At 43.6% G+C, this 26,947-nt stretch overlaps 1 protein-coding gene across 4 annotated transcripts in view; it reads left to right on the top strand.

Annotated features, from left to right (window-relative positions):
- Positions 1-24,215, top strand: part of CNKSR2 (connector enhancer of kinase suppressor of Ras 2) — a 562,096-nt gene extending 537,881 nt beyond the window's left edge. For 3 of the 4 annotated variants that reach the window (XM_075335413.1, XM_075335412.1, XM_075335411.1), the window contains one exon: positions 19,186-24,215. In XM_075335413.1, the coding sequence (XP_075191528.1) occupies positions 19,186-19,401 (216 nt within the window). In that variant the 3' untranslated portion in view covers positions 19,402-24,215. The remainder of the gene's footprint in view (positions 1-19,185) is intronic. The other variant, XM_075335414.1, reaches the window with a different exon arrangement.
- The last annotated feature ends 2,732 nt before the right edge of the window (positions 24,216-26,947 follow it).

Here is a 26,947-nt window from a genome sequence, read left to right as displayed (position 1 = left end):
CCTGTACAAATTAAAAAAATGGAGCCTAAAATAACATTTTGTGGAAAAAAAAAGTACTTTTTTGTTTTTATGCCTCAATGTATGAAGCACGTGAGGGTTCAAAGTGCTCATTACCCATGTAGATTTATGCCATGGGGGTTTAGTTTCCAAAATGAGGTCACTTGTGGGGGAGCTCCATTGTTTAGGCACCTCAGGGGGTCTACAAACGCAACATGGCGTACGCTAATAATTCCAACCAATTTTGCTGTGAAATGGCGCTCCTTCTCTTCTGAGCCCCGCTGTGTGCCCAGACAATTACTTTCCACCACATATGAGGTATTTGTGTACTCAGGAGAAATTGCACAATACATTGTATGGTGCATTTTTTCCTGATACCCTTGTGGGAAAAAAAAGCTACCTGGTTGAAATAACAATTTCATGGTAAAAAAAAATAATATATATTTTCACGGCTGAACATTCTTAACTTTTGTGAAGCCTCCAGGGGTTCAAAGTGTTCAGTAAACATCTAGATAAATTCAATGAGGGGTCTAGTTTCCAAAATGGGGTCACTTGTGGGGGAGCTCCATTGTTTAGGCACCTCAGGGGGTCTCCAAACACAACATGGCATCCACTAACGATTCCAGACAATTTTGCGTTTGAAAAGTCAATTGTCGCACCTTGCCTTCCGAGCCCTGCTGTGCGCCCAAACATTTGATTTCCACCACATATGAGGTATCTGTGTACTCAGGAGAAAATGCACAATACATTTTATGTTGCAATTTTTCCTGATACCCTTGTGAAAAAAAAGCTACCTGGTTGAAGTAACAATTTCGTGGTAATTTTTTTTTATTTTCATTGCTCAAAGTTATTAACTTTTGTGAAGCCCCCAGAGGTTCAAAGTGCTCAATAAACATCTAGACAAATTCCATGAGGGGTCTAGTTTCCAAAATGGGGTCACTTGTGGGGGAGCTCCATTGTTTAGGCACCTCAGGGGGTCTCCAAACGCAACATCGCATCTGCTAATTATTCCAGACAATTTTGCTTTCAAAAATTCAAATGATGCTTCTTCTCTTCCGAGCCTTGCCGTGCGCCAAAACAATTGATTTCCCCCACATATGAGATATCTGTGTACTCAGGAGAAATTGCACAATTAATTTTATGGTGCATTTTTCCTGATACCCTTGTGAAAATGCTAAATTTTATGGCTAAAGTAACATTTTTGTGTAAAAAAGTAAAATTTTCATTTTTTCCTTCCACATTGCTTTGGTTGCTGTAAAGCTCCTAAAAGGTTAATAAACTTTTTGGATGTAGTTTTGAGCAGTGTGAGGGGTGCAGATTTTAGAATGGGGTCACTTTTGGGTATTTTCTGTCACCTAGGCCTCTCAAAGTCACTCCAAATGTGATGTGGTACCTAAAAATTTTTTTTTGTAAATTTTGTTGGAAAAATGAAAAATTGCTGATGAACTTTGAACCCTTCTAACTTCCTAACGGAAAAAAATTTTGTTTCGAAAATTGCGCTGGTGTAAAGTAGGCAAGTGGGAAATGTTACATAGTAACTATTTTGTGTGACATATCTCACAGATTTATGGGCATAAAATTTCAAATTTTGAAAATTGCGAAATTTTCAAAATGTTCGCCAAATTTCCAAACTTTTCACACATAAACGCAAAAAATATCGGCCTAAATTTACCATTGACATGAAGTACAATATGTCACGAAAAAACATTCTCAGAATCGCCAGGATCCGTTGAAGCGTTCCAGAGTTATAACCTGTCAAAGTGACACTGGTCAGAATTGCAAAAAAATGGCCGGGTCTTTAAGGTGAAAACAGGCTGGGGGCTGAAGGGGTTAAAGTATGTCTTTTCTCTGAAACGCTGAAGTGTTTCAGAGTCAAACATACCTGGCTGAAATCATACAGACAGTGCCTGACTCATGCTGCCCGAGGAATGAGGAGCAACATATATCTGCTGTCTGGTTCCCTTTTAAGCAGTGCTCTATTTTTTGCATACATTTTCATGTATATCTCCAGGTGTGTATTTAACAATCACATCTGGATTGAAAGTCATTGGTGACTCCTGAAAAATAAAAGCTTGTTAAATTGCTGCTTTTTAAAACTGGAATAAAGGTGCTTACGCCTCCAAGATTACCATTATATTTTTCACAAATCATCATTTTGTTGAGTGATTTATGTGCATATGAAATGATCTACAGTCTATTATTTTGATAAAGTGCACTGAAAAAAAAAGGATTTTTTTATTCACCATGATCATACATATGCATATATCATTCAAAAAGGACAAAAGGAAAAACAATGGAATCTTTAAGGCTTCATTTGTAAATATAAAAAAATGGTCAATCGTCAAGACCGAAAAACCTAATCTTTTCATTGGACAACACTGAAGATATGACACTTTGATACAATGTAAAGTAGTCAGTGTACAGCTTGTATAACAGTGTAAGCTGGACATTCACAGTCCTGGCCTCTAGATTTACTACCCATGCATTATGATTATAAGGGGTAGTCCAGATTTACAATAAGTGAAGCATAAATTATGAACGAGTGCTCTTGACTAGAGATGAGCGAACCGGTCCCGGTTCGGCTCGAGGCCGGTTCGCCGAACGGGGGTCCCGTTCGAGTTCGGTTCGTCGAACGTTCGACGAACCGAACTCGAACGTATAGGCTATAATGGGAGGCAATCACAAACACATAAAAATGCATTATAAATGTACACAAACAGTTAATAAACATTGCCATAACACTTACCGGTCCTCACGATCCCTTCTGCACTCTGTCTCCTGCCGCTATTCCATCCGATGATCGCTGAATCCTCCCGGTGACCTGCACTGCCAGCAGAGAAGCAGGACCTATCGTGACGTCAAAATAGCCATGTGACCAGTCACGTGGCTATTATCTCATTGGCTACAGACTGGTCACATGACTATGACACGTCATGTAGGACCTGCGAGTGCATCTCTCCGGTACACGGTGCACATATGTGTATCGCCGTGTACCGGCGACATGCTCTAGCACACGGTCGACTCCCCGTTCCGTTAGGGACCGGCTGACACAGCCGGTCATTAACGGAGATCACCGTTGCCATAGCAACGCAGTTAGCGGTGACGTCACCGCTAACCGCGGCTCCGGGAGCACCGTTGCTATGGTAACGCGTCTGTCAGCGTTACCGCTAGCAGCCAGCAGTGATCACTCACGGAGTGAAGGCTGCACGCTGCTTCCCGATTGTAGTGAGCATTGTAGTTAGGATGGAGGTTCCCCAGCCCCAAGTGATGCCCCTCACCACAATCGTCACTACTACTACACTAGAAAGAAAGAAGACAGAAGAGCAGGATCGTGGAGGGCTGACAGGGGTAATAAAGATGGAGTCTCTAATGTGTCTGTGTATTTATTTCTATTAAAGTATTTTTTCTCTGTGTGGTGTCTTTTTTTAACCCTTTATTGGAGATTCTTAATGGCCGGGTCAAACGTGCCTGAAATTAAGAATCTCTGGCTTAATACTGGCTGGTAAAACAAAGCCAGTATTAACTCATGATTACCCAACAAGCCACCCGGCTCCAGGGCTGTTGGAAGAGTTGGATACAGCGCCAGATGATGGCGCTTCTATGAGAGCGCCATTTTCTGGGACGGCTGCGGACTGAAATCCGCAGCAGAGGCGCCCACAAACCTCGGGCTAACCTGTGCTGCGGATTCCAATCCCCAGCTGCCTAGTTGTACCCGGCTGGACACAAAAATAGGGCGAAGCCCACGTCATTTGTTTTTTAATTATTTCATGAAATAAGTGAAATAATTAAAAAAAACGGGCTTCCCTATATTTTTGGTTCCCAGCCGGGTACAAATAGGCAACTGGGGGTTGGAGGCAGCCCGTGGCTGCCAGCTGTACCTGGCTAGCATACAAAAATATGGCGAAGCCCACGTCATTTTTTTGGTGGGCAAAAAACTTCTGCATACAGTCCTGGATGGAGTATGCTGAGCCTTGTAGTTCTGCAGCTGCTGTCTGCTCTTCTCCATACAGACAGACAGCAGCTGCAGAACTACAAGGCTCAGCATACTCCATCCAGGACTGTATGCAGAAGTTTTTTGCCCCCTGAAAAAATTATGTGGCTTCGCCATATTTTTGTATGCTAGCCAGGTACAGCAGGCAGGTACGGCTGCCCCCAACCCCCAGTTGCCTATTTGTACCCGGCTGGGAACCAAAAATAAAGGGAAGCCCTTTTTTTATTATTTCATGAATTTCATGAAATAATTAGAAAACAAATGACGTAGGCTTTGCCCCATTTTTGTGTCCAGCCAGGTACAACTAGGCAGCTGGGATTGGAATCCGCACCACCGGTTGGCCTGAGCTTTCTGGGCCCCACTGCTGCGAATTGCAGTCTGCAGCCACCTCAGAAAATGGCATTTTCATAGAAGCGCCATCTTCTGGCGCTGTATCCAACTCTTCCAGCACCTGCCTGCTATACCTGGCTAGCATACAAAAATATGGCGAAGCTCACGTCCTTTTTTTGTAGCTTTTTGGCAAAAAAAAAAAAAATGCTTCCCTGGATTTTCCATTGCCAGTGAAGGTAACACCAAGCAGTGGGGGTTAGCAGCCAGTAGCTGCTTGGATTACCCTTAGCTAGCAATACAAAAAATGCAGTGGGAGCTAACATATATTTTTTTTAATTATTTATTTAAATAACTAAAAATAAAATGGGCTTCCCTGTATTTTGATTGCTGGACATCACAGTGCTGTAAAAATAAATCTTTAAAAAAATGACGTAGCGCTCCGCGGTATTTTTGATTCTCAGAGCAGATAAAGCAGACAGCTATGGGTTGCCACCCCCATCTGCCTGCCGTTACCTTGGTTGGCAATCAAAATACAGGGAAGCCCATTAATTTTTTCTATTTAAAAAATAGTTAAAAAAAAAAAATTACGTTGGGTCCCCCCATTTTTGATAGCCAGCTAGGGTAAAGCAGACGGCTGTAGCCTGAAAACCACAGCTGGCAGCTTTACCGTGGTTGGGGATCCAATGTGGAGGTCCCCTCAGGCTCTTTTTTATAATTATTTTATAAATATTAATAATTACACAATAAAAGTAGGGGACCCCCCAAATTGGATCACCAGCCAAGGTAAAGCGGACAGCTGTGGTCTGGTATTCTCAGGGTGGGAAGGTCCATAGTTATTGGGCCTTCACAGCCTAAAAATAGCAGGCCGCAGGCACCCCAGACGTGGCGCATCCACTAGATGCGCCAATCCTGGCGCTTCACCCCAGCTCATCCCGTGCCCTGGTGCAGTGGCAAACGGGGTAATAAATCGGGTTGATACTAGCTGTAAAGTCACCTGAGATCAAGCCCAGCAGTTTGTGATGTCATGGCGTCTATTAGATACCCAACATCATAAACTGTCAGTACTAACAAAAACAAAAAATCGACAAAAGAAATTTATTTGAAAAAACAGTCCCCAAAACATTTCCTCTTTCACCAATTTATTGTAAGAAAAAAAATAAAGGGGTCCCACGACGACTCTGGACCGTCTAGAATATGGGGGGGAGACACTCAGGGAACGTATCCCCCATTTTCTAGGAGTGCGGACCCTTCATGTGAGGAGTGTGGGTGCAATGAATCTGCACTCACTCTCCCCGGGTCCACAGCAGCAGAGTCCATGTCGTAATGGTTGCTACCAAAGCTGCAATGCCCTGCTCATGAGGTAAGGGCATGCCTAATCAGGAGAACTACTGTAGAGGAAGCTCTGCTCACTGGTATATAGGTGCTCAGAGGTAATAATAGATAAAATTAGTGAGTAACCTCGGCACTCTATATCTCCCAGACTAAGTTAGTAAGTCACAACGGATAGTAATGCAAAATCACTCTTTATTGGTCCGTATTAAGAAATTTTTTTTTTCATAAGCATATGTTTTTGTCCAAAACAAGTTACAAATGACGTTTCGGCCTGAGCCTTCGTCAGATTGGACTTATCTGCATGTAATCATGAAAAATGACAATAATCAGTATCACATAAGAGTGAGAGAACAATAACATAAACTCGAACAATGTAGAGGTACAATTGGGATGCAGCAAAAAAATTGCAACACAGCAAGAAATGAAACACATGATACAAATGTCATAATACAGTACAAGGACAATATAGTAATGACAAATATGGGGTCAGAGTAGACTTAGACAGCTCTGGTACGAAAGAGATGTCAATCATAAAGTAACATGTGCAGTAGGTGTAGAGCTACACTATGCATGGCAGAGCTAATGGGTAGACCGACCATAGAAAAAGTGGAGAAAAAGTGGAGAAAAAGTGGAGAATAAGTGGAACATAAGAGGAGAAAAAGTGGAGAAAAAAGTGGAGAAAAAGTGGAGAAAAAGTGGAGAAAAAGTGGAGAAAAAGTGGAGAAAAAGTGGAGCATAAGAGGAGAAAACGTGGAGAAAACGTGGAGAAAAAGTGGAGCATAAGAGGAGAAAAAGAGGAGAAAAAAGTGGAGAAAAAGTGGAGAAAAAGTGGAGAAAAAGTGGAGAAAAAGTGGAGCATAAGAGGAGAAAAAGTGGAGAAAAAGTGGAGATTAAGAGGAGAAAAAAGTGGAGAAAAAGTGGAGAAAAAGTGGAGAAAAAGTGGAGAAAAAGTGGAGAAAAAGTGGAGAAAAAGTGGAGAAAAAGTGGAGAAAAAGTGGAGCATAAGAGGAGAAAAAGTGGAGAAAAAAGTGGAGAAAAAGTGGAGAAAAAGTGGAGAAAAAGTGGAGAAAAAGTGGAGAAAAAGTGGAGAAAAAGTGGAGCATAAGAGGAGAAAAAGTGGAGAAAAAGTGGAGAAAAAGTGGAGATTAAGAGGAGAAAAAGTGGAGAAAAAGTGGAGAAAAAGTGGAGAAAAAGTGGAGAAAAAGTGGAGAAAAAGTGGAGAAAAAGTGGAGAAAAAGTGGAGCATAAGAGGAGAAAAAATGGAGAAAAAAGTGGAGAAAAAGTGGAGATTAAGAGGAGAAAAAGTGGAGAAAAAGTGGAGAAAAAATGGAGAAAAAGTGGAGATTAAGAGGAGAAAAAGTGGAGAAAAAGTGGAGAAAAAGTGGAGCATAAGAGGAGAAAAAGAGGAGAAAAAGTGGAGAAAAAGTGGAGAAAAAGTGGAGAAAAAGTGGAGAAAAAGTGGAGAAAGTGGAGAAAGTGGAGAAAAAGTGGAGATTAAGAGGAGATTAAGAGGAGATTAAGAGGAGAAAAAGTGGAGAAAAAGTGGAGCATAAGAGGAGAAAAAGTGGAGAAAAAAGTGGAGAAAAAGTGGAGATTAAGAGGAGAAAAAAGTGGAGAAAAAGTGGAGAAAAAGTGGAGAAAAAGTGGAGAAAAAGTGGAGAAAAAGTGGAGAAAAAGTGGAGCATAAGAGGAGAAAAAAGTGGAGAAAAAGTGGAGAAAAAGTGGAGAAAAAGTGGAGAAAAAGTGGAGAAAAAGTGGAGAAAAAGTGGAGAAAAAGTGGAGAAAAAGTGGAGAAAAAGTGGAGAAAAAGTGGAGAAAAAGTGGAGAAAAAGTGGAGCATAAGAGGAGAAAAAATGGAGAAAAAAGTGGAGAAAAAGTGGAGAGAAAGTGGAGAGAAAGTGGAGAAAGTGGAGAAAGTGGAGAAAAAATGGAGAAAAAGTGGAGAAAAAGTGGAGCATAAGAGGAGAAAAAATGGAGAAAAAAGTGGAGAAAAAGTGGAGAGAAAGTGGAGAAAGTGGAGAAAGTGGAGAAAAAATGGAGAAAAAGTGGAGAAAAAGTGGAGATTAAGAGGAGAAAAAGTGGAGAAAAAGTGGAGAAAAAGTGGAGCATAAGAGGAGAAAAAGTGGAGAAAAAGTGGAGAAAAAGTGGAGATTAAGAGGAGAAAAAAGTGGAGAAAAAGTGGAGAAAAAGTGGAGATTAAGAGGAGATTAAGAGGAGATTAAGAGGAGAAAAAGTGGAGAAAAAGTGGAGAAAAAGTGGAGAAAAAGTGGAGAAAAAGTGGAGAAAAAGTGGAGAAAAAGTGGAGAAAAAGTGGAGAAAAAGTGGAGAAAAAGTGGAGAAAAAGTGGAGAAAGTGGAGAAAAAATGGAGAAAAAGTGGAGAAAAAGTGGAGATTAAGAGGAGAAAAAGTGGAGAAAAAGTGGAGAAAAAGTGGAGCATAAGAGGAGAAAAAGTGGAGAAAAAGTGGAGAAAAAGTGGAGAAAAAGTGGAGAAAAAGTGGAGAAAAAGTGGAGATTAAGAGGAGAAAAAAGTGGAGAAAAAGTGGAGAAAAAGTGGAACACCCTTTGGTACCTTTCATGTGGCACTAAGGGGTGCTTAGCTTTGTATTTAGCCAAAAAAATGAAAAAAAAATGACATAGGGTTCCCCCTAGTTTTGTAGCCAGCTAGGGTAAAGCAGACGGCTGCAGCCTGCAGACCACAGCTGGCAACCTCACCTTGGCTGGTAATCCAAAACTGAGGGCACCCCACGCTGTTATTTTAAATTAAATAAATAATTAAAAAAAAAAACACGTAGGGGTCCCCCAAAATTGGATCACCAGCCAAGGTAAAGCAGACAGCTGGGGCCTGATATTCTCAGACTAGGGAGGTCCATGGTTATTGGAATCTCCCCAGCCTAAAAATAGCAGGCCGCAGCCGCCCCAGAAGTGGCACATCCATTAGATGCGCCAATCCTGGTGCTTCGCCCCAGCTCATCCCGCGCCCTGGTGCGGTGGCAAACGGGGTAATATTTGGGGTTAATACCAGATGTGTAATGTCACCTGGCATCAAGCCCTGGGGTTGGTGAGGTCAGGCGTCTATCAGATACCCGACATCACCAACCCAGTCAGTAATAAAAAAAAAAATACACGACAAACACATTTTTATTTGAAAAAACACTCTCCAAAACATTCCCTCTTTAACCAATTTATTAGATTGAAAAACAAATCCAGGTCTGGTGTAATCCAAGGGGTTGCCATGACGATGCACACTGTCCCAGTCAATGAAGAGCAGGATGTTCCCCATTGGCTGGGAGAGCAGTGCAGTGACCTGAGCTAACATCAATGGGTCAGCCCAGGTCACTGCAGGGGGGTGACAAGTGCTGCTGTCAGTGAGGTACATTACCTGCGCTGATCTCCAGCACACTGACAGCCCCTGTCACTGAGGTCAATGACCGGCGCCTTCACATCAAGTATCGCAAGAGGTCTGTGACGTCACCGCCAGTGTCAGTCTCGGGTCGGAAGCGATAGGTGATGTGACAAGCGGCGGATGTGTGTGTGTGTGTGTGTGTTTGTGTATGTGTATGTATGTGTACATGCCGCGGGCAGGAGGGGGTGGAGCGAGCTGAGCGGGAAAGTGTGGGCTTCCTGCACGTAACTAAGATAAACATCGGGTTACTAACCAAAGCGCTTTGCTTGGATACCCGATGTTTATCTTGGTTACCAGCTTGTGGCAGGCTGCCAGCGATGGCTCCTGCTCACTGTAGCTGTAAAAAGCCCTGCTTTTTGCTGCTAGAACCGTTCTCGAACGTATCTAGAACTATCGAGCTTTTAGCAAAAAGCTCGAGTTCTAGTTCGATCTCGAACAGCCCAAAAATCACTCGAGCCTAGAACTGGAGAACCACGAACCACGAACCGCGCTCAACTCTACTCTTGACCTTATGAGGCTTCAGGAGACATTTGTTACTGGTAAGAATATCTAGTAAATTATATTGAAGTTTTGGAGCAGGACGTCTTTTTGCATTCAGGGACTGGTGATGTTTCAGTTTCTAGACTGCAGGATTTTGTTTTGCATTTGCTGTTTCTAAGAAAATTGAGCACATTTAATCTGGAAACCCTGAAGACAGCTACAAGGGGACAAAGTTGCTTGATGTCAGTTTTGCCATCAATTCAATATTAAAATGTATTCAAGTACAGTAAGAGGTTGAGTTTTAGACTCAAAACTAGAAATATCATTTGATTAACGGTGTTTCTTTTCTTGCAAAGTATTGATCTTCAGAGTTTATAATATAAGCCATATTCTCTAGGGTTCACAGAGTATGGGACACAAAATACAATTAAAGTAACTATACCTCACTATATTGGCCAATGCTGATGCATATACGTCAAGTGGGGGGGGTCACTATTTACTAGCGGGATGAAGAAAACAAACTGAATTTGTACCGCACGTGTAAAAAAAAGCCCTTTCAGGTATGCTTTATCTTTATCCCAGAGCTGATCTTGATCTTCAGCTATGGCAGTGTGTCACCCAGGGAAAGGGGTACTCGGTACCGGGCGGTTTACTAGTGGGGAATGTCACTTTGGTGGTGGCTGTTGCCCGGTCTCGTGCCCTGGGTGTTTTTTAATGGGGAGTATTTACAGGGGAGAATAAAGTCATTTGTGTGACGCCACCTGCAGGTTGCGGTTATTATGGGGGAACCGCCGCTGATGGATTGGTTACTCCTAGGGCTGGTGGTAATGGCAGCAGAGGTGGTAGAACAAGGGAGACCACACCGGGGTTGTAATTAACTCTCTACTCATTCGTGGGCCCTTGGACGTCTGGTTCAGGTCCCTGTATTTCCAGTGCCAGTTGATGACTCGGTTGCTCTGTCCCCAGCCCTCTGTGTGGTTGGGTCCCCGTAGCGTGGCGCTTTGGGGCCCGACTGTCCCTTTGCAGTGGCAGTCTCCTTCTCCGTATGGCGGGCAGTGTGGACCCTGTAGGGCTGGTCTGTGTCCCAAACCCTGATCCTTGTTTTACTGCTGATGCCTCCGGATTTGTAGGTCAGTGAGGTCCGTGAAGGTCCCCTCACTGTGCAGGTATTTGCCAGGCCCTCTGAAACTGTCGCCTTACCTAGGGCCCTGTGCCCCGTGCATGCTCTGGTCTCAGCGGTACTCTGGTGTACCTACCCTAGCAACCACTCTCCTGTGCCCCCGGGTCACCGTTACATGACCCAGCTCTCAGGCACGTCTTTCTACTTTCTCTTCTTACTCAGACTGTCTGTAGACTGACTGCTGTCCCCTTCCACCAGGCTGTCTAGTTCCTTAGTCTGGCTCCGCCCTCTAGGACATCCCCTTGTGTGACTAGGCAGTGCCACCTGCTGTGGAGTGGTAACTAGGATTTTGGTCTGTGTGGGTGTTTCTGGCACTGGTGTTCCAGGTCCCAGGTCCTGCATCCCCGTGAGGATGCAGTTCCCTGTAGTGCCCTGAATGTGTCAGGGGCGCTACAGCAGCACTTAGGAAATATGACCAACAATTAATTACTATAGAAACTAATCTTTGTGGTTTAAAGGCTTATTCTGCCTGCAGTTTGTAAATGTTAGAGTGGTTGTCGCGCCTTGGGATGCAAGTCTTCAGTTGCTCCATGTGTGACCACAATGTGCTGTGCACGCTGTCAAAATTCTCTGGCACCGGGAGTAGGCGGTCATTTGACCACAAGATGTGATTTGCATACTTTCAGCGCCATTCTGACTAGTTATGGCTGATTTCGCTGTATTGGGCGAGGCTACACATGTCTAGTCAGCACGTGACCAGATGTATGCAAATGACATACTTGTGCCTACCTGCTCCTGCTGCTGGCAGTGAAAAATCCTAACAGTGAGCTGATTGTACATAATGAGAATTCACAAGTCTGTTACCGCATAGAGTGCCCCAAGCATGGACAACTTCTTTATTATACTAACTTAAAACGTAATTTTTGGTGGGATTAAATATGTGGCCGTTATTTACTAGTTTACGAGGCCCAATCCATACATAATAAATAAATAAATATATATATATATATATATATATATATATATATATATATATATATATATATATATATATATATATATATATTGTGGTGATGTGGAATCCGAGCGTGTGGGAAACCATGCGTCAGGTAGTGGGATTGAAGCATACAGGAACACTTTGTCACTTAAACAATCTAGGTGATTTATTCAGATCCTCATAGACCACTCCATATAACAGGCCACAGCCACTCTCCCCACAGGGTAACAGTGTCTCACTGTCGGTTTCAACCGCCGAGTATCCATACAGTTCATTCTCTGGTATCAGCCAGTCCACATCCCCTTTTCTCAGGGTTACCTGTCAGTCGCTTTGCAGGTTTCTATGTATGCTCGACCTCCAGGGAGACTCTCTCACTGGGCTCACTAAACCCGGTCCTCGGACCAGCTCCATTTGACGGCACCTGCTGTCAGGCCAGAGCCCCAGTAGGCTCTGCAACTCCCTGGACTCTCACAGTCCTTTGCTGTCTCAGCATGCACATGATCTCCTGACCATGTGCTTTCAGCAAGATGGCTCCCACCTACTCACAGCCTGATTAAAACCCATTAGACACACCCATGTATGGGAGGCATGTGGATGGTCAGTCCTGCCCATTACCTCTGGCCATCTCATGAACCCAGCCCTTACATACTGCAATCCTCATGGAACTATAAGTCCCAGAGATTCCAAGTTCAGATCGCAGACGCCATCCGCCTCTGCGGCACATACCGGCCATTCACAGCATTGCCGGTCGCTAAAGCACAATATATATATATATATATATATATAATATATATATTAGAAGGTGGCCCGATTCTACGCATCGGGTATTCTAGAATTTACGTATTGTGTAGTTAATGTATGATTTTTGTTATATATATATATATATATATATATATAGAGAGAGAGATGTTGTTGTGTGTAGTTACCAAGTGTTTGTGTAGGCGCTGTACATGTTCTGGGTGTTGTCTGGGTGTGACGGGGGTGAGAGCGGTGTTGTATGTGTGTTGCATGTGTTGCGTTGTTTGTGGAGCGCTGTGTGTCTGTAGCGTTGTGTGTGTGTTGCGCGGTTTGTGTGTGTGTGGTGTGTTTTGGGGGGAGGTATGTTTTGTGCAATTTGTGTGTTGTGCGGTATGTGCGTATATTTGTGTGTGCCGCGGTGTTTGTGTGTTGGGTGTTGTGTGTGTGCAGCGTTGTCTGTGTGTGTGGGTGTCTGTGTAGGGCAGTTGTTTGTGGTTCCCAGTGTGTGTGTGTGTATGTGTGTGGTGTGTTGTGCAGTGCGCGCGTGTGTGTGTGTGTGTGTGTGTGCATCAGCCTCTCTTCTCTCAGCCTACCTCTCCCAGCCTCCCTCCTCCCAGCCTCCCTCAGCATCAGCCTCCCTCTCCCAGCCTCCCTCAGCATCAGCCTCCACCAGCATCAGCCTCTCTCCTTCCAGCCTCCCTCAGCATCAGCCTCCGCCAGCATCAGCCTCTCTCCTTCTAGCCTCGTCCAGCATCAGCCTCCCTCTCCCAGCCTTCCCCAGGATCAGCGTCTCTCCTCCCAGCCTCCGTCCTCCCAGCCTTCCCCAGCATCAGCTTTCCCCTCCCAGCCTCCCTCAGCATCAGCCTTCCCCAGCATCAGCCTATCTCCTCCCAGCCTCAGCCTCTCTCCTTCCAGCCTCCCCAGCATCAGCCTCTCTCCTTCCAGCCTCTCTCAGCATCAGCCTCCTCTTCCCAGCCTTCCCCAGGATCAGCCTCTCTCCTCCCAGCCTCCTTCTTCCCAGCCTCATCCTCCCAGTCTCCCCCAGCATCAGCCTCCCCCAGCATCAGCCTCCCCCAGCATCAGCCTCCCCAAGCATCAGCCTCCACCAGCATCAGCCTCTCTCCTTCCAGCCTCCCCCAGCATCAGCCTCTCTCCTTCCAGCCTCCCTCAGCATCAGCCTCCCGTTCCCAGCCTTCCCCAGGATCAGCCTCTCTCCTCCCAGCCTCCTTCCTCCCAGCCTCCCTCAGCATCAGCCTTCCCCTCCCAGTCTCCCTCAGCATCAGCCTCCCCAAGCATCAGCCTCCACCAGCATTAGCCTCTCTCCTTCCAGCCTCCCCCAGCATCAGCCTCCCCAAGCATCAGCCTCCACCAGCATCAGCCTCCCTCGTCCCAGCCTCCCCCTCCCCCTCCCAGCCTCCCCCAGCATCAGCCTCTCTCCTCCCAGCCTTCCCCATGATCAGCCTCTCTGCTCCCAGCCTCCTCCAGCACGCCGTGCTCCTATGCCGACACTCACACACCCGATCGCATCCACTCACACACACCCGATCGCATCCACTCACACACACCCGATCGCATCCACTCACACACACCCGATCGCATCCACTCACACACACCCAATCGCATCCACTCACACACACCCGATCGCATCCACTCACACACACCCGATCGCATCCACTCACACACACAGACACTGACGATATCGCACATACGCGCTGATACTCACAACATCCGTAGATATCACATGCCTCTGGCCATGTGATCCTCCGTCAGGTCCTGGAAGATCACAACAGCACAGTATCGAGGCCGAGAAGCAAGCGATATCGCCGGATGCTGTGAGTGTGTGGATGCGATGTGAGGTGTGTGTGAGGTCGAATGCGCGGGGGGAGGGAGGGGGCGGGGCCAGAGCTAGCGTGCATTGCGTGAGGGGGGCGGGGCGTGGCGTGGCCGAATTGCCAATGCCTGCAGGGTGCCGGGGCGAGAGGCCAATCTGTGGGGGGGCGGAGCCTGGGCGAGCGGCCAATCGGTGTGGGGGGGCGGGGCCATGGCGAGCCCAGCGGCCAATCAGCTTTGTGTCACCGTAAGGACACAATTTTGGAGCATGACAGACAGATAGACAGACAGACAGAATAAGGCAATTATATAGATATATATATATATATATATGTATATCTCTAATATACATATATATAAGGATGGTTGACCTTAGGGAGACCAACATCCAGCACCGCGGAGCACCATCACGTGTTTTCTCAACGCAGTGATTCTAGAGCATTGCCCCCTGGTCAATAGTCTAGTCTTCTACTAGGCATTGCTCCCACTAGCCAGTTTCCTACTCCACACTGATGATGGGTAAATACCCCAAAACAGCTGTCTGTGGATGGATACCATGTTTTGGCATAGGTGGTTTCCTTGACTAGAGACTGCCCTTCCCGTGGTTTTTCCTTCCTGGTGAAAGACCTGGCTAGTTACCTGCCAGCGTTGAGAAACATGTGATGGTGTCTCCGCGGCTTCCTTGTTTTGCATAAATATATATATATATATATATATATATAATACACATATATATATATATATATATATGTGTGTGTGTGTGTGTGTATGTATATATATATATGCGCTTTTGTGCCCCCAAATTTTGGGGGAAAGTAGGGGGTGCGTCTTATAAACCGAATATACGGGGGGGGGGTATATAATATATATATATATATATATATATATATATATAAATATATATATATATATATACTGCAAGATCCGCTCTGGGGCGGTGCTGGTGAAGCTGCGGGCGGCAGCGTTAGATCTCCTGCTCCCGCTCATATAATATGCTCAGCCGCTGTCCATCAGCGTGGTGCTGAAACCGCATCGCGCTGATGGGCTGGGGTAGCGGGGCATATTATATCTGCCTGAGCCCTCCTTTGATCGCACATGATCCCCCCTGTGTTAGATATGGCCCCCATACTGCTGCCCATAGTAAAATAAAAAAAAGCTTTACTTACCTCCAGCGCTGATCTCCCGGTCTCCTGCTGCTACTGTCTGTGATAAGGCACGCAGAGATCATATCACTCTGCCGTGCCGATCACATGACCGGCAGCAAGAACCAGGAAGTGGAGGAGGCCGGAGCTCAACCCCACGGAGGGAGACACAGGGATTACAGCGCTGAGCAGGTAAGTAAAGAGTTTTATTTTATTATGGGCAGCAGTATGGGGGACATATCTAACACAGGTATGTGCCATCTATAGTGGCCATGGGCAGCAGTATGGGGCCATATGAAACACGGGGGAGGTGTGCAATCTATAGGGGCCATGGGTAGTAGTATGGGGGCCATATCAAACACGGGGGAGGTGTGCAATCTATAGGGGCCATGGGTAGCACAGGGGGACGTGTCCCAGCACAAGAGGGCTATATTCAATATAAGGGGGCCATATCCAGATAAGGGGGGCTAATTTTAGGATAGGGACAATGAGGGACATATACCCTATATGATTTGTTAGACTGACACTGGCATTATAAGATGGACCCCATTTAACATTAAAAAAAAAACTATCAAAACTATGAATTAACACATGTGGAATGAAATACTTAACAAAAAAAGTGTGAAACAACTGATATGTCTTATATTCTAGGTTCTTCAAAGTAGCCACCTTTTGCTTTGATTACTGCTTTGCACACTCTTGGCATTCTCTTGATGATCTTCAAAAGGTAGTCACCGGAAATGGTCTTCCAACAGTCTTAAAGGAGTTCCCAGAGATGCTTAGCACATGTTGGCCCTTTGCCTTCACTCTGTGGTCCAGCTCACCCCAAACCATCTCGATTGGGTTCAGGTCTGGTGACTGTAGAGGCCAGGTCATCTGGCATGGCACCCCATCACTCTCCTTCTTAGTCAGATAGCTCTTACACAGCCTGGAGATGTGTTTGGGGTCATTGTCCTGTTGAAAAATAAATGATGGTCCAACTAAACGCAAACCGGATGGAATAGCATGCCGCTGCAAGATGCTGTGGTAGCCAAGCTGGTTCAGTATGCCTTCAATTTTGAATAAATCCCCAACAGTGACACCAGCAAAACACCCCCACACCATCACACCACCTCCTCCTCCATGCTTCATGGTGGGAACCAGGCATGTAGAGTCCATTCGTTCACCTTTTCTGCGTCGCACAAAGACACGGTGGTTGGATCCAAAGATCTCAAATTTGGACTCCTCAGACTGAAGCACAGATTTCCACTGGTCTAATGTCCATTCCTTGTGTTCTTTAGCCCAAACAAGTCTCTTATTAACAGTTGTTCTAGAGATGTGTCTTCTGCTAGAACTCTGTGTGGCATTGACCTGGTCTCTAATCTGAGCTGCTATTAACCTGCAATTTCTGAGGCTGGTGAATCTGATAAACTTATCCTCCACAGCAGAGGTGACTCTTGGTCTTCCTTTCCTGGGGCGGTCCTCATGTGAGCCAGTTTCTTTGTAGCGTTTGATGGTTTTTGCCATTGCACTTGGGGACAATTTCAAAGTTTTCCCAATTTTTCAGACTGACTGACCTTAATTTCTTAAAGTAATGATGACCACTCGTTATGCTATGTGCCCACGGGAGCTTGCTTCTGTGGATTTTGCCGCGGAAAACCTGCGGATTTATCTGGATTTTCCAGATAAATCCGCAGGTTTCAGCAAGTACAGACACTCCCCATGTTACCCTATGGGACATGGGGAGTGTCTGTGTCCGTGTTGCGGAATGTGCGGTTGCGGAATATGCTTCAGATGTCCCGCAGCCGCACATAACTGCATGTCAATTATTCCTGCGGATTTACCTGCGGAAATCTGCCTTGGTCCCCTACTTACCTGCCTTGATAGCAGACACCTGTCACTTTCTTCTGGTGCACAGGATCGCGGTGGAGCTCGGAGCAGGAAGGAGGAGGTGGGCGGGGCCTGCATGAGCTCCGGTCATGTGACAGCCAGAGCTAGCTCAGGCCCGCACACCTTCTCCTGCACAGTGCAGACGCTGACAGACACTGCCGGAGAGAAGTTCTGCGTGATGGAGGCAAGTATGAACTCCCCGATCACTCAGCACTTGTTCTGCATTGAGGATGCAGTGCCGAAGCCATGGTACTGTATCCTCAATGCAGAATGCCCGCATCATATCCGCAGGACATTCCGCAATAAAACCGCAGCATTGAAACAGATAAAGTTGTGCTGCGGTGTTCTGGGAGCTCCTGCGGATATAACCGCAGGACACTTTCCCCGTGGGCACATAGCCTTACAGTCTATTCAGTAGGACTATCAGCTGTGTATCCACCAGACTTCTGTACAACACAACTAATGATCCCAACCCCATTTATAAGGCAGGAAATCCCACTTATTAAACCTGACAGGGCACACCTGTAAAAAGAAAACCATTTCCGGTGACTACCTCCTGAAGCTCATCAAGAGAATGCCAAGAGTGTGCAAAGCAGTAATCAAAGCAAGAGGTGGCTACTTTGAAGAATCTAGAATATAAGACATGTTTTCAGTTGTTTCACACTTTAAGTATTTCATTCCACATGTGTTAATTTATAGCTTTGATGCCTTCAATGTGAATCTACAATTTTCAGAGTCATGAAAATAAAAAAAACTTTGAGATGTGTCCAAACTTTTGGTCTGTACTGTGTGTATATGTGCATATGTATGTGTATGTATATATATATATATATATATATATATATATATATATATATATATATATATAATTATACATACATATTTATATTAACAATCTAGCAGCCTATAGCTCCAGCTGGTTACTGTACATTCTGCTAAGTCCTCATGACTTCCTTGGGCTGCCGTTAGCATTTACAGCATGTACTTGTGAATGAACACATTGACCCCAATGCATCAAGACAAGTGTTCACACCAGTATTGATGAGGGTCATGGGGGAGTCAGATGCTTTTTATTTATTATGAGGCCCAACCCACGTAATGAATCACGTGCATCTGAAAAGTGGCTTGCATCTCGGCACAAATCGTACATCAGTCAGTCCGTCATGAACTTGATGAGTGGATGTTGCCACACCCTGTCACGATTTTGCAACCTTTCAAAGCATTTTATGTGTAATTGTTGTTATGAATCAGGTCATTTTGCCATGTTTTTATATACAGAAACTTTTCCTATGGATCCACCGATCACTGTATGTCAAGCATCCCTAAGGCTATGTTCGCATTTCCACTAAGTATTTTCAGTGTTTCCACATTCGTAGAAACAGAAAATGGAAAATAATGGTATGTTGGATCCTTTATATCATGGCAAAGGCGCCTGACAATTGACTACTATGGGCTTCATTGGAGTTCTGTCATATCATCTATCCTTTTATATGAAAACAAATAGTGTTGAATGCTGCATTATTTTTCCAACAAATATCATAAAATGTGAAATTGAGGCTCTAATGAAGATAAGTAACCTGCCCGACCTCGGCAGGGCATCCTGCAGTGACTACCAGAGTTGGAACTTCTCTTACATAGAACTTCTCTTACATAGCAGGTCTCTATTCTGATGTGCAAGACCTTTCTCGGTTGGTAGACACCCTCTATGATATTCAAATGACCGACTAGGCCATATTTATATCGATCTTGCTTTTTCACAGGCCTTGAAGTCAGCTTGATAATCTGGTCAATGGGCAACCCAATAGATGAAGAGATTGCTAAAGACTTCACTCAAAATTGTATATAGTGTTGAGAGTTATCTTTTAAGCTCAAATGAACCTTAAAGTTGTGATGACTTTAGGATGTTTTAGTTGGAGAATAATATTATTTTGTCTCTTCTTTGTTTGTTTTTTTAGGCCAAAGAAGGAGAAGTAGCTATTATTGATAAGATTCTGGAAAATCCAGATTTGACATCTAAAGACTTTCAAGAATGGAAGCAGCTATACCTTGACCTTTTTTTGGACATCTGTCAAAAAAGTGACGTAAAGAACTGTGAAAGCGTTTCTTCTGAAGTGGATGCTCTTATTCAGTCTCTATCTCTCACGCATTCTTATATTGAAACGCATGTATAATTGTTGTATTCTCTGAATCTTCTCTAAACCATGGAAGTTTTTCTAAATGAAATTATCCTGAATATCTGAAAAGTCTGGTAATATATATTTTAATGTTGCTGACTTATGTAGCGTAAGCATTATATTGCCGAGATGCCATTGTCTTATTTTGGCATTTGTAATTTTTTAATGCTATCAGTGCTATGCTTTGTGTTATTTTTGTGGTAAAAATGAATAAATATGTATGTATTAAATATGTTGGTCAAGCTTAGGGCTTTATATTTGAAACAAAACTAACTTTTCTATGACACAAATTATTTCTGGGTAAAAAAATATACCATTTGGCAAAAGACAATAAAAAATAAAACCTTTTTATAACCAGATAAATATATATATATAGGAATTGTAACAATGCCTCAGAAAAATATATATATAGGAATTGTAACCATGCCTATGAAATGCTGTAGTTATATATATTTTTTTTCAGAATATAAGATTAAATTATATAATGACATTTTAATAAAAATTTATAGTAAAAATTGGTTAGTATTAAAATAGTTGTCTCAACTTAGCTAGCAAATTATGTTCTATTTCTAGTATAGGTGATAACTGGAGGTTAGAAGAACTGATCCCAAGAATGGGTCTCAGAATCGCCTTGTGTGAATGGAACAATGGCTGCATATACAGGACACTGTTCTATTCATTATCTATGGTACTGCCAGAGATAACCATGTGCTGATCCTAACTTTGTCAGTGCCACAGACATTGAATAGAGTGGTGGCACCATGCCCAGCCATCGCTCCATTCATATAGGTCACTTCAAGCCCCATTCTCCAGCGTTCAATTAGTTGTCAATTATCCTGCGGATAGGTAACAATTAGCTTAGTGGGGACAACTATTCTTAAGGGTGCTTTACAAGCTGCGACATCACTAGCGATAGCTTGCGATATTGAGCGCGATAGCACCCGCCCCCATCGTTCGTGCCACATTTGGTGATCGCTACCGTAGCGAACATTATCGCTACGACAGCGTCATACGCACATACCTTTTCAGCGACGTCCCTGTGACCGCCGAACAATCCCTCCTTCAAGGGGGAGGTGCGTTCGGCGTCATAGCGACGTCACTGCGGCGTCACTAAGCGGCCGCCCAATAGGAGAGGAGGGGCGGAGATGAGCGGCCGGAACATGCTGCCCACCTCCTTCCTTCCTCATTGCCGGTGGACGCAGGTAAGGAGATGTTCGTCATTCTTGCGCTGTCACACACAGCGATGTGTGACGCCGCAGGGACGACAAGCAACCAGCGGCGTGCACCACCAACGATATTATGAAAAGGAGCGACGTGTCAACGATCAACGATTTTTGACGTTTTTGCGATTGTTGATCGTTGCTCCTTGGTGTCACATGCTGCGATGTCGCTAACGGCGCCGGATGTGCGTCACTAACGACATGACTTCAACGATACATCGTTAGCGATGTTGCAGCGTGTAAAGCACCCTTTAGGCTCTGTTCACAGAATTATGTTAGCTTCCATTGGTAACGAGCTGATAACAAGTATGCCAGGTACATTTTCAGCCAATAATGAATCCTGTTGACTTATAATGGGATCTATAAGGTTTTATCAAGATCCAGTATTTTGATAAGGATAGCACAATCTGCAGCACTAGTAAAAGTACTGAACCCAAAAATCTATTGACCTATAGATGTGAACAGAGGCTTAAAAGGAATCTGTTTGCAGGTTTTTGCTACCTCATTGGAGAGCACCATAGTGTAAGCAAAGAGACGCTGAATCTAATGATGTATCACTTAGTTTACTGGGTTCTGACACAATCCGAGTTTTTAGATTTGGCAATGCAGCAGAGCTCAGAAAGCTAACCCCACCCACGCTAGGCTCTCTCTGTATATTTCTTTAGACAGTGAGGTGCTAATCATTGCAGGGGGTGTGTTGGAATATCTGACCTCTAGCTGATCTAGTCCGGCAATGATAAACACCTGAAGCTATAATAAATATTGCAGGTAAACAACTTCAGGTTACATAGCAAAAACATGCTGACAAATTCCTTTTAAAGGGAATCTGTCACCACTTTGAACTTTTTAAACTGTTAATATGGGCGGCTTACAGGTTATAGAATGCTGACAATAGTCTTACCTTTATGTCTCATATCAGATGCCTTGTTGTTGAAATATCTTCTTTTGTCACTTTATGTAAATGAGCTCTTCCAGGCTATGTGGTGGCTGCTGCTTGGAAGATAACTCCGCCTCCAGAGCATATTTTAAATAAGAGGACACAAGTAACTAACACAGAACAAGACAAATTAAATTTGTCTTCTTTCAAACACACTTTTTGTAGCTCCCTGAGCTCTGCTTCATTGCAAATTGCCTGCCTGTAAGCTGGATTTTCAAGCTGAGAGCGGCCATCACACATCACACTGGTAATGCCTCCTTCTATTTATAATAATCTCTGGAGGCGGAGTTATCTTCCAAGCAGCATCCGCCCCATAGCCTGGAACAACTCCTTTACATAGTGATAAATGATATTTCAACAACAAGACATCTGATATGAGGCATAAATGTATGCTTTTTTTTTTAGCATTCTATAACCTGTATGCCCATATTAAAACAGTGTAAAAATGTCCAAAGTGCTTACCAGTTCCCTTAAGAAGGAATGTATTATCAGAAAATTAACTATTTTAATCAAATTTTTGTGTTACATGTATTTAACAAGAATGGTAATGTTTATTTTTTTTCTTCATATCATGATGTATATAAAAAAAATAGTAATTTGGCAATTTTCATACTGGCCACTGGGGCTATTTTAGACTTAAGAATTTTCAGAAGTATCATCATGGGAAGGATTACAATGACAGGTAACACCTCTATACACAGCTGATAACATAAGATCCACTATTTTCAATATGCAATGTTACAGATGACCCTGCTCCACCTTCCTTTTCACAATGACTTCTGTGCCCGCTCATTAGACACTTCAATACAAACGATAGGGTCTGATTCAGTCCATTGCAGATAATGTATGTATGGATCTCCTGACCCTGCTCCACCTTCCTTTTCACAATGACACTCTGCACATGCTCATTAGACACTTCCATACTAAGGGGTACTTTGCACACTGCAACATCGCTAGCCAATGATAGCGATGCCGAGCGCGATAGTACCCGCCCCCGTTGCACATGCGATATCTTGTGATAGTTGCCGTAGCAAACATTCTCGCTACGGCAACTTCACACGCACTTACCTGCCCTGCGACGTTGCTCTGGCCGGCGACCCACCTCCTTCCTAAGGGGGCGGGTCGTGTGGCATCACAGCGATGTCACACGGCAGCCATCCAATAGAAGCGGAGGGGTGGAGATGAGCGCGACGTAAACATCCCGCCCACCTCCTTCCTTCCGCATTGGCGGTGGAGGCAGGTAAGGAGATGTTCCTCGCTCCTGCGGCTTCACACACAGCGATGTGTGCTGCCGCAGGAACGAGGAACAACATTGTATCTCATATTGGTGCGACATTATGGAAATGTCCGACGCTACACAGATCACCGATTTACGACGCTTTTGCGATAGTTTATCGGCGCATCTAGGCTTTAGACGTTGCGACGTCATTACCAGCACCAGATGTGCGTCACTTTCGATTTGACCCCGACGATATTGCAGTAGCGATGTCGCAACGTGCAAAGTACCCCTCAGGCTAGGGGCCGATTCAGTCTATTGTGGATCTCCTGAAATAGAAGATCTAAAAATGCCCCCAGTGACAAGTTTGAAAATTGTAATATTTCTCATTTTTATTTGTAATACAAATTGTAAAATTGAAAAGAAAAATACCCAGAATTTTATATAAAAAAAACATTTAACAGAAAAATCTGATTTAAAGAATAGGTAATGTTTCTGATGACACATTCTCCTTAATATGAATATACTCTGGGAAATCTATTTGTTGCTACCACATTAGCCATAATACTCAGTGACTTATAACAGTGCCAGAATATTTCATATTGCTATACTACCTCCTGAAATATGTCCCATCTTCTCTAAGTGTTGTCCATAGTGACAGCGCTGTCTAAGATGAAGATGGATTGTTTATCGTGTTAAAATGACACTCGCTTCTTCTTCTCCAATTTTAGTTTCTAAATTATTTGTCAGAAATAATTCATAGGAGAACCTGTTTCTGTGAAACATTTTGTAACAATTGATCATCTGCATTTTCTCTGCCTGGACGATGACTATTATGTATTACAAATTAGTCACCATGCCGTTTTATTGGCTTGATTAAAATCCTAAAAAAAATAATAAAAAAAGTTATATGTTCATGCAGCATGTTGCCTTTTAGACAGATTACATCAGAAATATATGCTGTTTTGTGTGATATATATTATTTATGGTTTATGTTCTTTTGTATGCAAGTTTTTCAGGTGCAGTACGACCCCATGCACACACGCTTATTAAAGAGACACCCCATCCATATCTTTTAGATATGGCCCGAGTATGCCCACCACCTGCTCACCAGATTTGCTTGTTCTTCCCGTAGGTCAGATCCCCGGACAGTCTCTTCTTTTCCCGATGTTGTCAGTGTATGACCTCTGTAGACAATCAGTGACTGTAACATCAACTAAGGGCTCATGCAAACGTCCGATAAATTCTGTCTGAGCACAAACTGATGCATGGACCGTCAGCGGGTCTCCTCTTGACCCAAACTCGACAGAATTATATACATATGTATCTCAATAAATTAGAATATTGTCAAAAAGTTAATTTATTTCAGTAATTCAATACAAAAAGGGAAACACATATATTATATAGTCATTACACACAGAGGGATCTATTCCAAGTGTTTATTTCTGTTAATGGTGATGATTACGGCTTACAGCCAATGAAAGCCCAAAAGTCATTATCTCAGAAAATTAGAATAATTACCACAAAACACCTGCAAAAGCTTACTAAGTGTTTAAAATGGTTCCTTTAGTTCAGTAGGCTACACAATCATGGGGAAGACTGCTGACATGACAGATGACCAGAAGGAAATCATTGACATACTCCACAAGGAGGGTAAGCCACAAAAGGTCATTGCTAAAGAAGCTGGCTGTTCACAGAGTGCTGTATCCATGCATATTAATGGAAAGTTGAGTGGAAGGAAAAACTGTGGTAGAAAAAGGTGCACAAGCAACCGGGATAACCACAGCCTTGATGGGATTGTTAAGAAAAGGCCGTTCAAAAATTTTGGGGAGATTCACAAGGAGTGGACTGCTGCTGGAGTCAGTGCTTCAAGAGCCATCACACACAGACGTATCCAGGACATGGACTACAACTGTCGCATTCCTTGTGTCAAGTCACTCATGACCAATAGACAATGCAAAGGCGTCTTACCTGAGCCAAGGAGAAAAAGAACTGGACTGTTGTTCAGTGATCCAAGGTGTTGTTTTCAGATGAAAGTACATTTTGCATTTTATTTGGAAATCAAGGTCCCAGAGTCTGGAGGAAGAGTGGAGAGGCCACAATCCAAGCTGCTTGAGGAATAGTATGAAGTTTCTACAATCAGTTATAGTTTGGGGAGCCATGTCATCTGCTGGTGTAGGTCCACTGAGTTTTATCAAGACCAAAGTCAGCGCAGCCATCTACCAGGAAGTTTTAGAGCACATCATGCTTTCCTCTGCCGAAAAGCTTTTTGGAAACGGAAATTTCATTTTCCAGAAGGACTTGGCACCTGTCCACACTGCCAAAAGTACCAATATTTGATTGTATAACCACAGGATCATTGTTTGATTGGCCAGCAAACTCACCTGACTTAAACGTCATAGAGAATCTATTGGGTATTGTCAAGAGGAAGATGAGTGACACCAGACCCAACAATGCAGACGAGGCGAAGGCTGCTACCAAAGCAACCTGGGCTTCCATAACAGCTCAGCAGTGCCACAGGCTGATGGCCTCCATGCAACACCGCATTAATGCACTAATTTATGCAAAGGCGTTCCGACCAAGTATTGAAGCATTTACTGTTCAGACTTTTCAGTAGACGCCAACGTTTCTGAGTGTAAAATAATTTTTTCAGTTGGTCTTATAAAATATTCTAATTTTCTGAGATCACTTTGGGGTTTTCATTGGCTGTAAGCCATAATCATCAACATTAACAGAAATAAAGACTTAAAATAGATATATTCTGTGTGTAATGACTCTATATAATGTGTTTCCCTTTTTGTATTGAATTTCTGAAATTTACTTAGTGAGGATATTCTAATTTATTGAGCTGCACCTGTATGCCTGTGAAGCTCTTGATTTAGTGTCAGGAAATGCGAACAGTCCATACATTGTGGTTTGTGCTCTCACTTCTTTGCGTGAACCCTCACACTTTACAGACCATAGACTGACTGTAGCAGGCATATGCTAACAATCATGTTCCCTGTACATGTCTTGGGATTATTTTATTGTACCTCAATATGTTTTCATATATGGTTGAGGTAACCCATAAACGTTGAACAGTGTATATTATTAAGATGGGAATTAAATAAAACATGACCCCCTGCAATAAAATTATAAATTCATAACTGATATGGTCTCTTACTGGGTAACACCCTTGTACGGGAATGGTGAGACGGATATCGCGAAGGAATTCCTAAAAGACGTAAGACAGTACTACAATGATTTAGTTGTATTTACTTACGGTATATTGCACCATCATATTTCACAGCGCTTTGCAGACATCATCATCACTGTACCCATTGAGGCCCACAATCTAAATTCCCTATCAGTATGTCCTTGGAGGAAACCCATACAGACACAGGGAGAACATACAAACTCCTTGCAGATGTTGTCCTTGGTGGAATTTACACCCAGGACCCCAGCGCTGCAAAGCAACAGTGGTAACCACTGAGCCACCGTGCTGCCCATGATTCATTGTACACTATGTTGTACCCGGATCAACTGATCTTAAATTGATTAGGCTGTTAATTAATTGTGACCATTCTGACAGACTGCTTATATTTATTTTGATGGCCTTGATGATACAGTGTGCAATTGGTAGGTGTCCACACCCTAAAACAAAGTCCACTAATAAAAAGTATTTATCAATCTTGAGTAAATACTAGCAGCACCATCTTTATCATTTTCTAATGCACACAATTTTTAGTGTTTGTCCTCTACCTAGGCATATTATATGGAGAGCGGCTCTCTCCTAGCAATGACCATCTCCATATGTGTCTCCATGTAAATCTCTGATCCCTAAGAAAGCCTTTATGGAAGCCTAGATAACTACACTTGACTAAAGCCGGAAACATCCTTACAGACCTATGCTCGCCATAGTACATCTGAACCTTTTGTTGGCGGTCCACGTCAGGCAGATTCCTGATGTGTACAGCTGACGAAGCTTTGCTATTGGCCATATTTTACACATACATGGTAAATCTTACCCATATAGTCCCGTTGTAAACCAATACAGCTGAGAAAAGTTATGCCGATGCACACTAGGCTGACTGGCAAAATGTTTTTTTTTTCGGCTTCCATAGAGTTAATAGAACCCTTTTGTACGTTTTATACGCATACGCCAACATTCTCTTCGCCTTGTTTTTGCCA

The sequence above is a fragment of the Anomaloglossus baeobatrachus genome, chromosome 2 (genome assembly GCF_048569485.1).
Source record: "Anomaloglossus baeobatrachus isolate aAnoBae1 chromosome 2, aAnoBae1.hap1, whole genome shotgun sequence".
NCBI lineage: Eukaryota > Metazoa > Chordata > Amphibia > Anura > Aromobatidae > Anomaloglossus > Anomaloglossus baeobatrachus.
The sequence above is the reverse complement of the archived record's forward strand: the minus strand, read 5'-3'. Positions and strand labels throughout refer to the sequence as shown.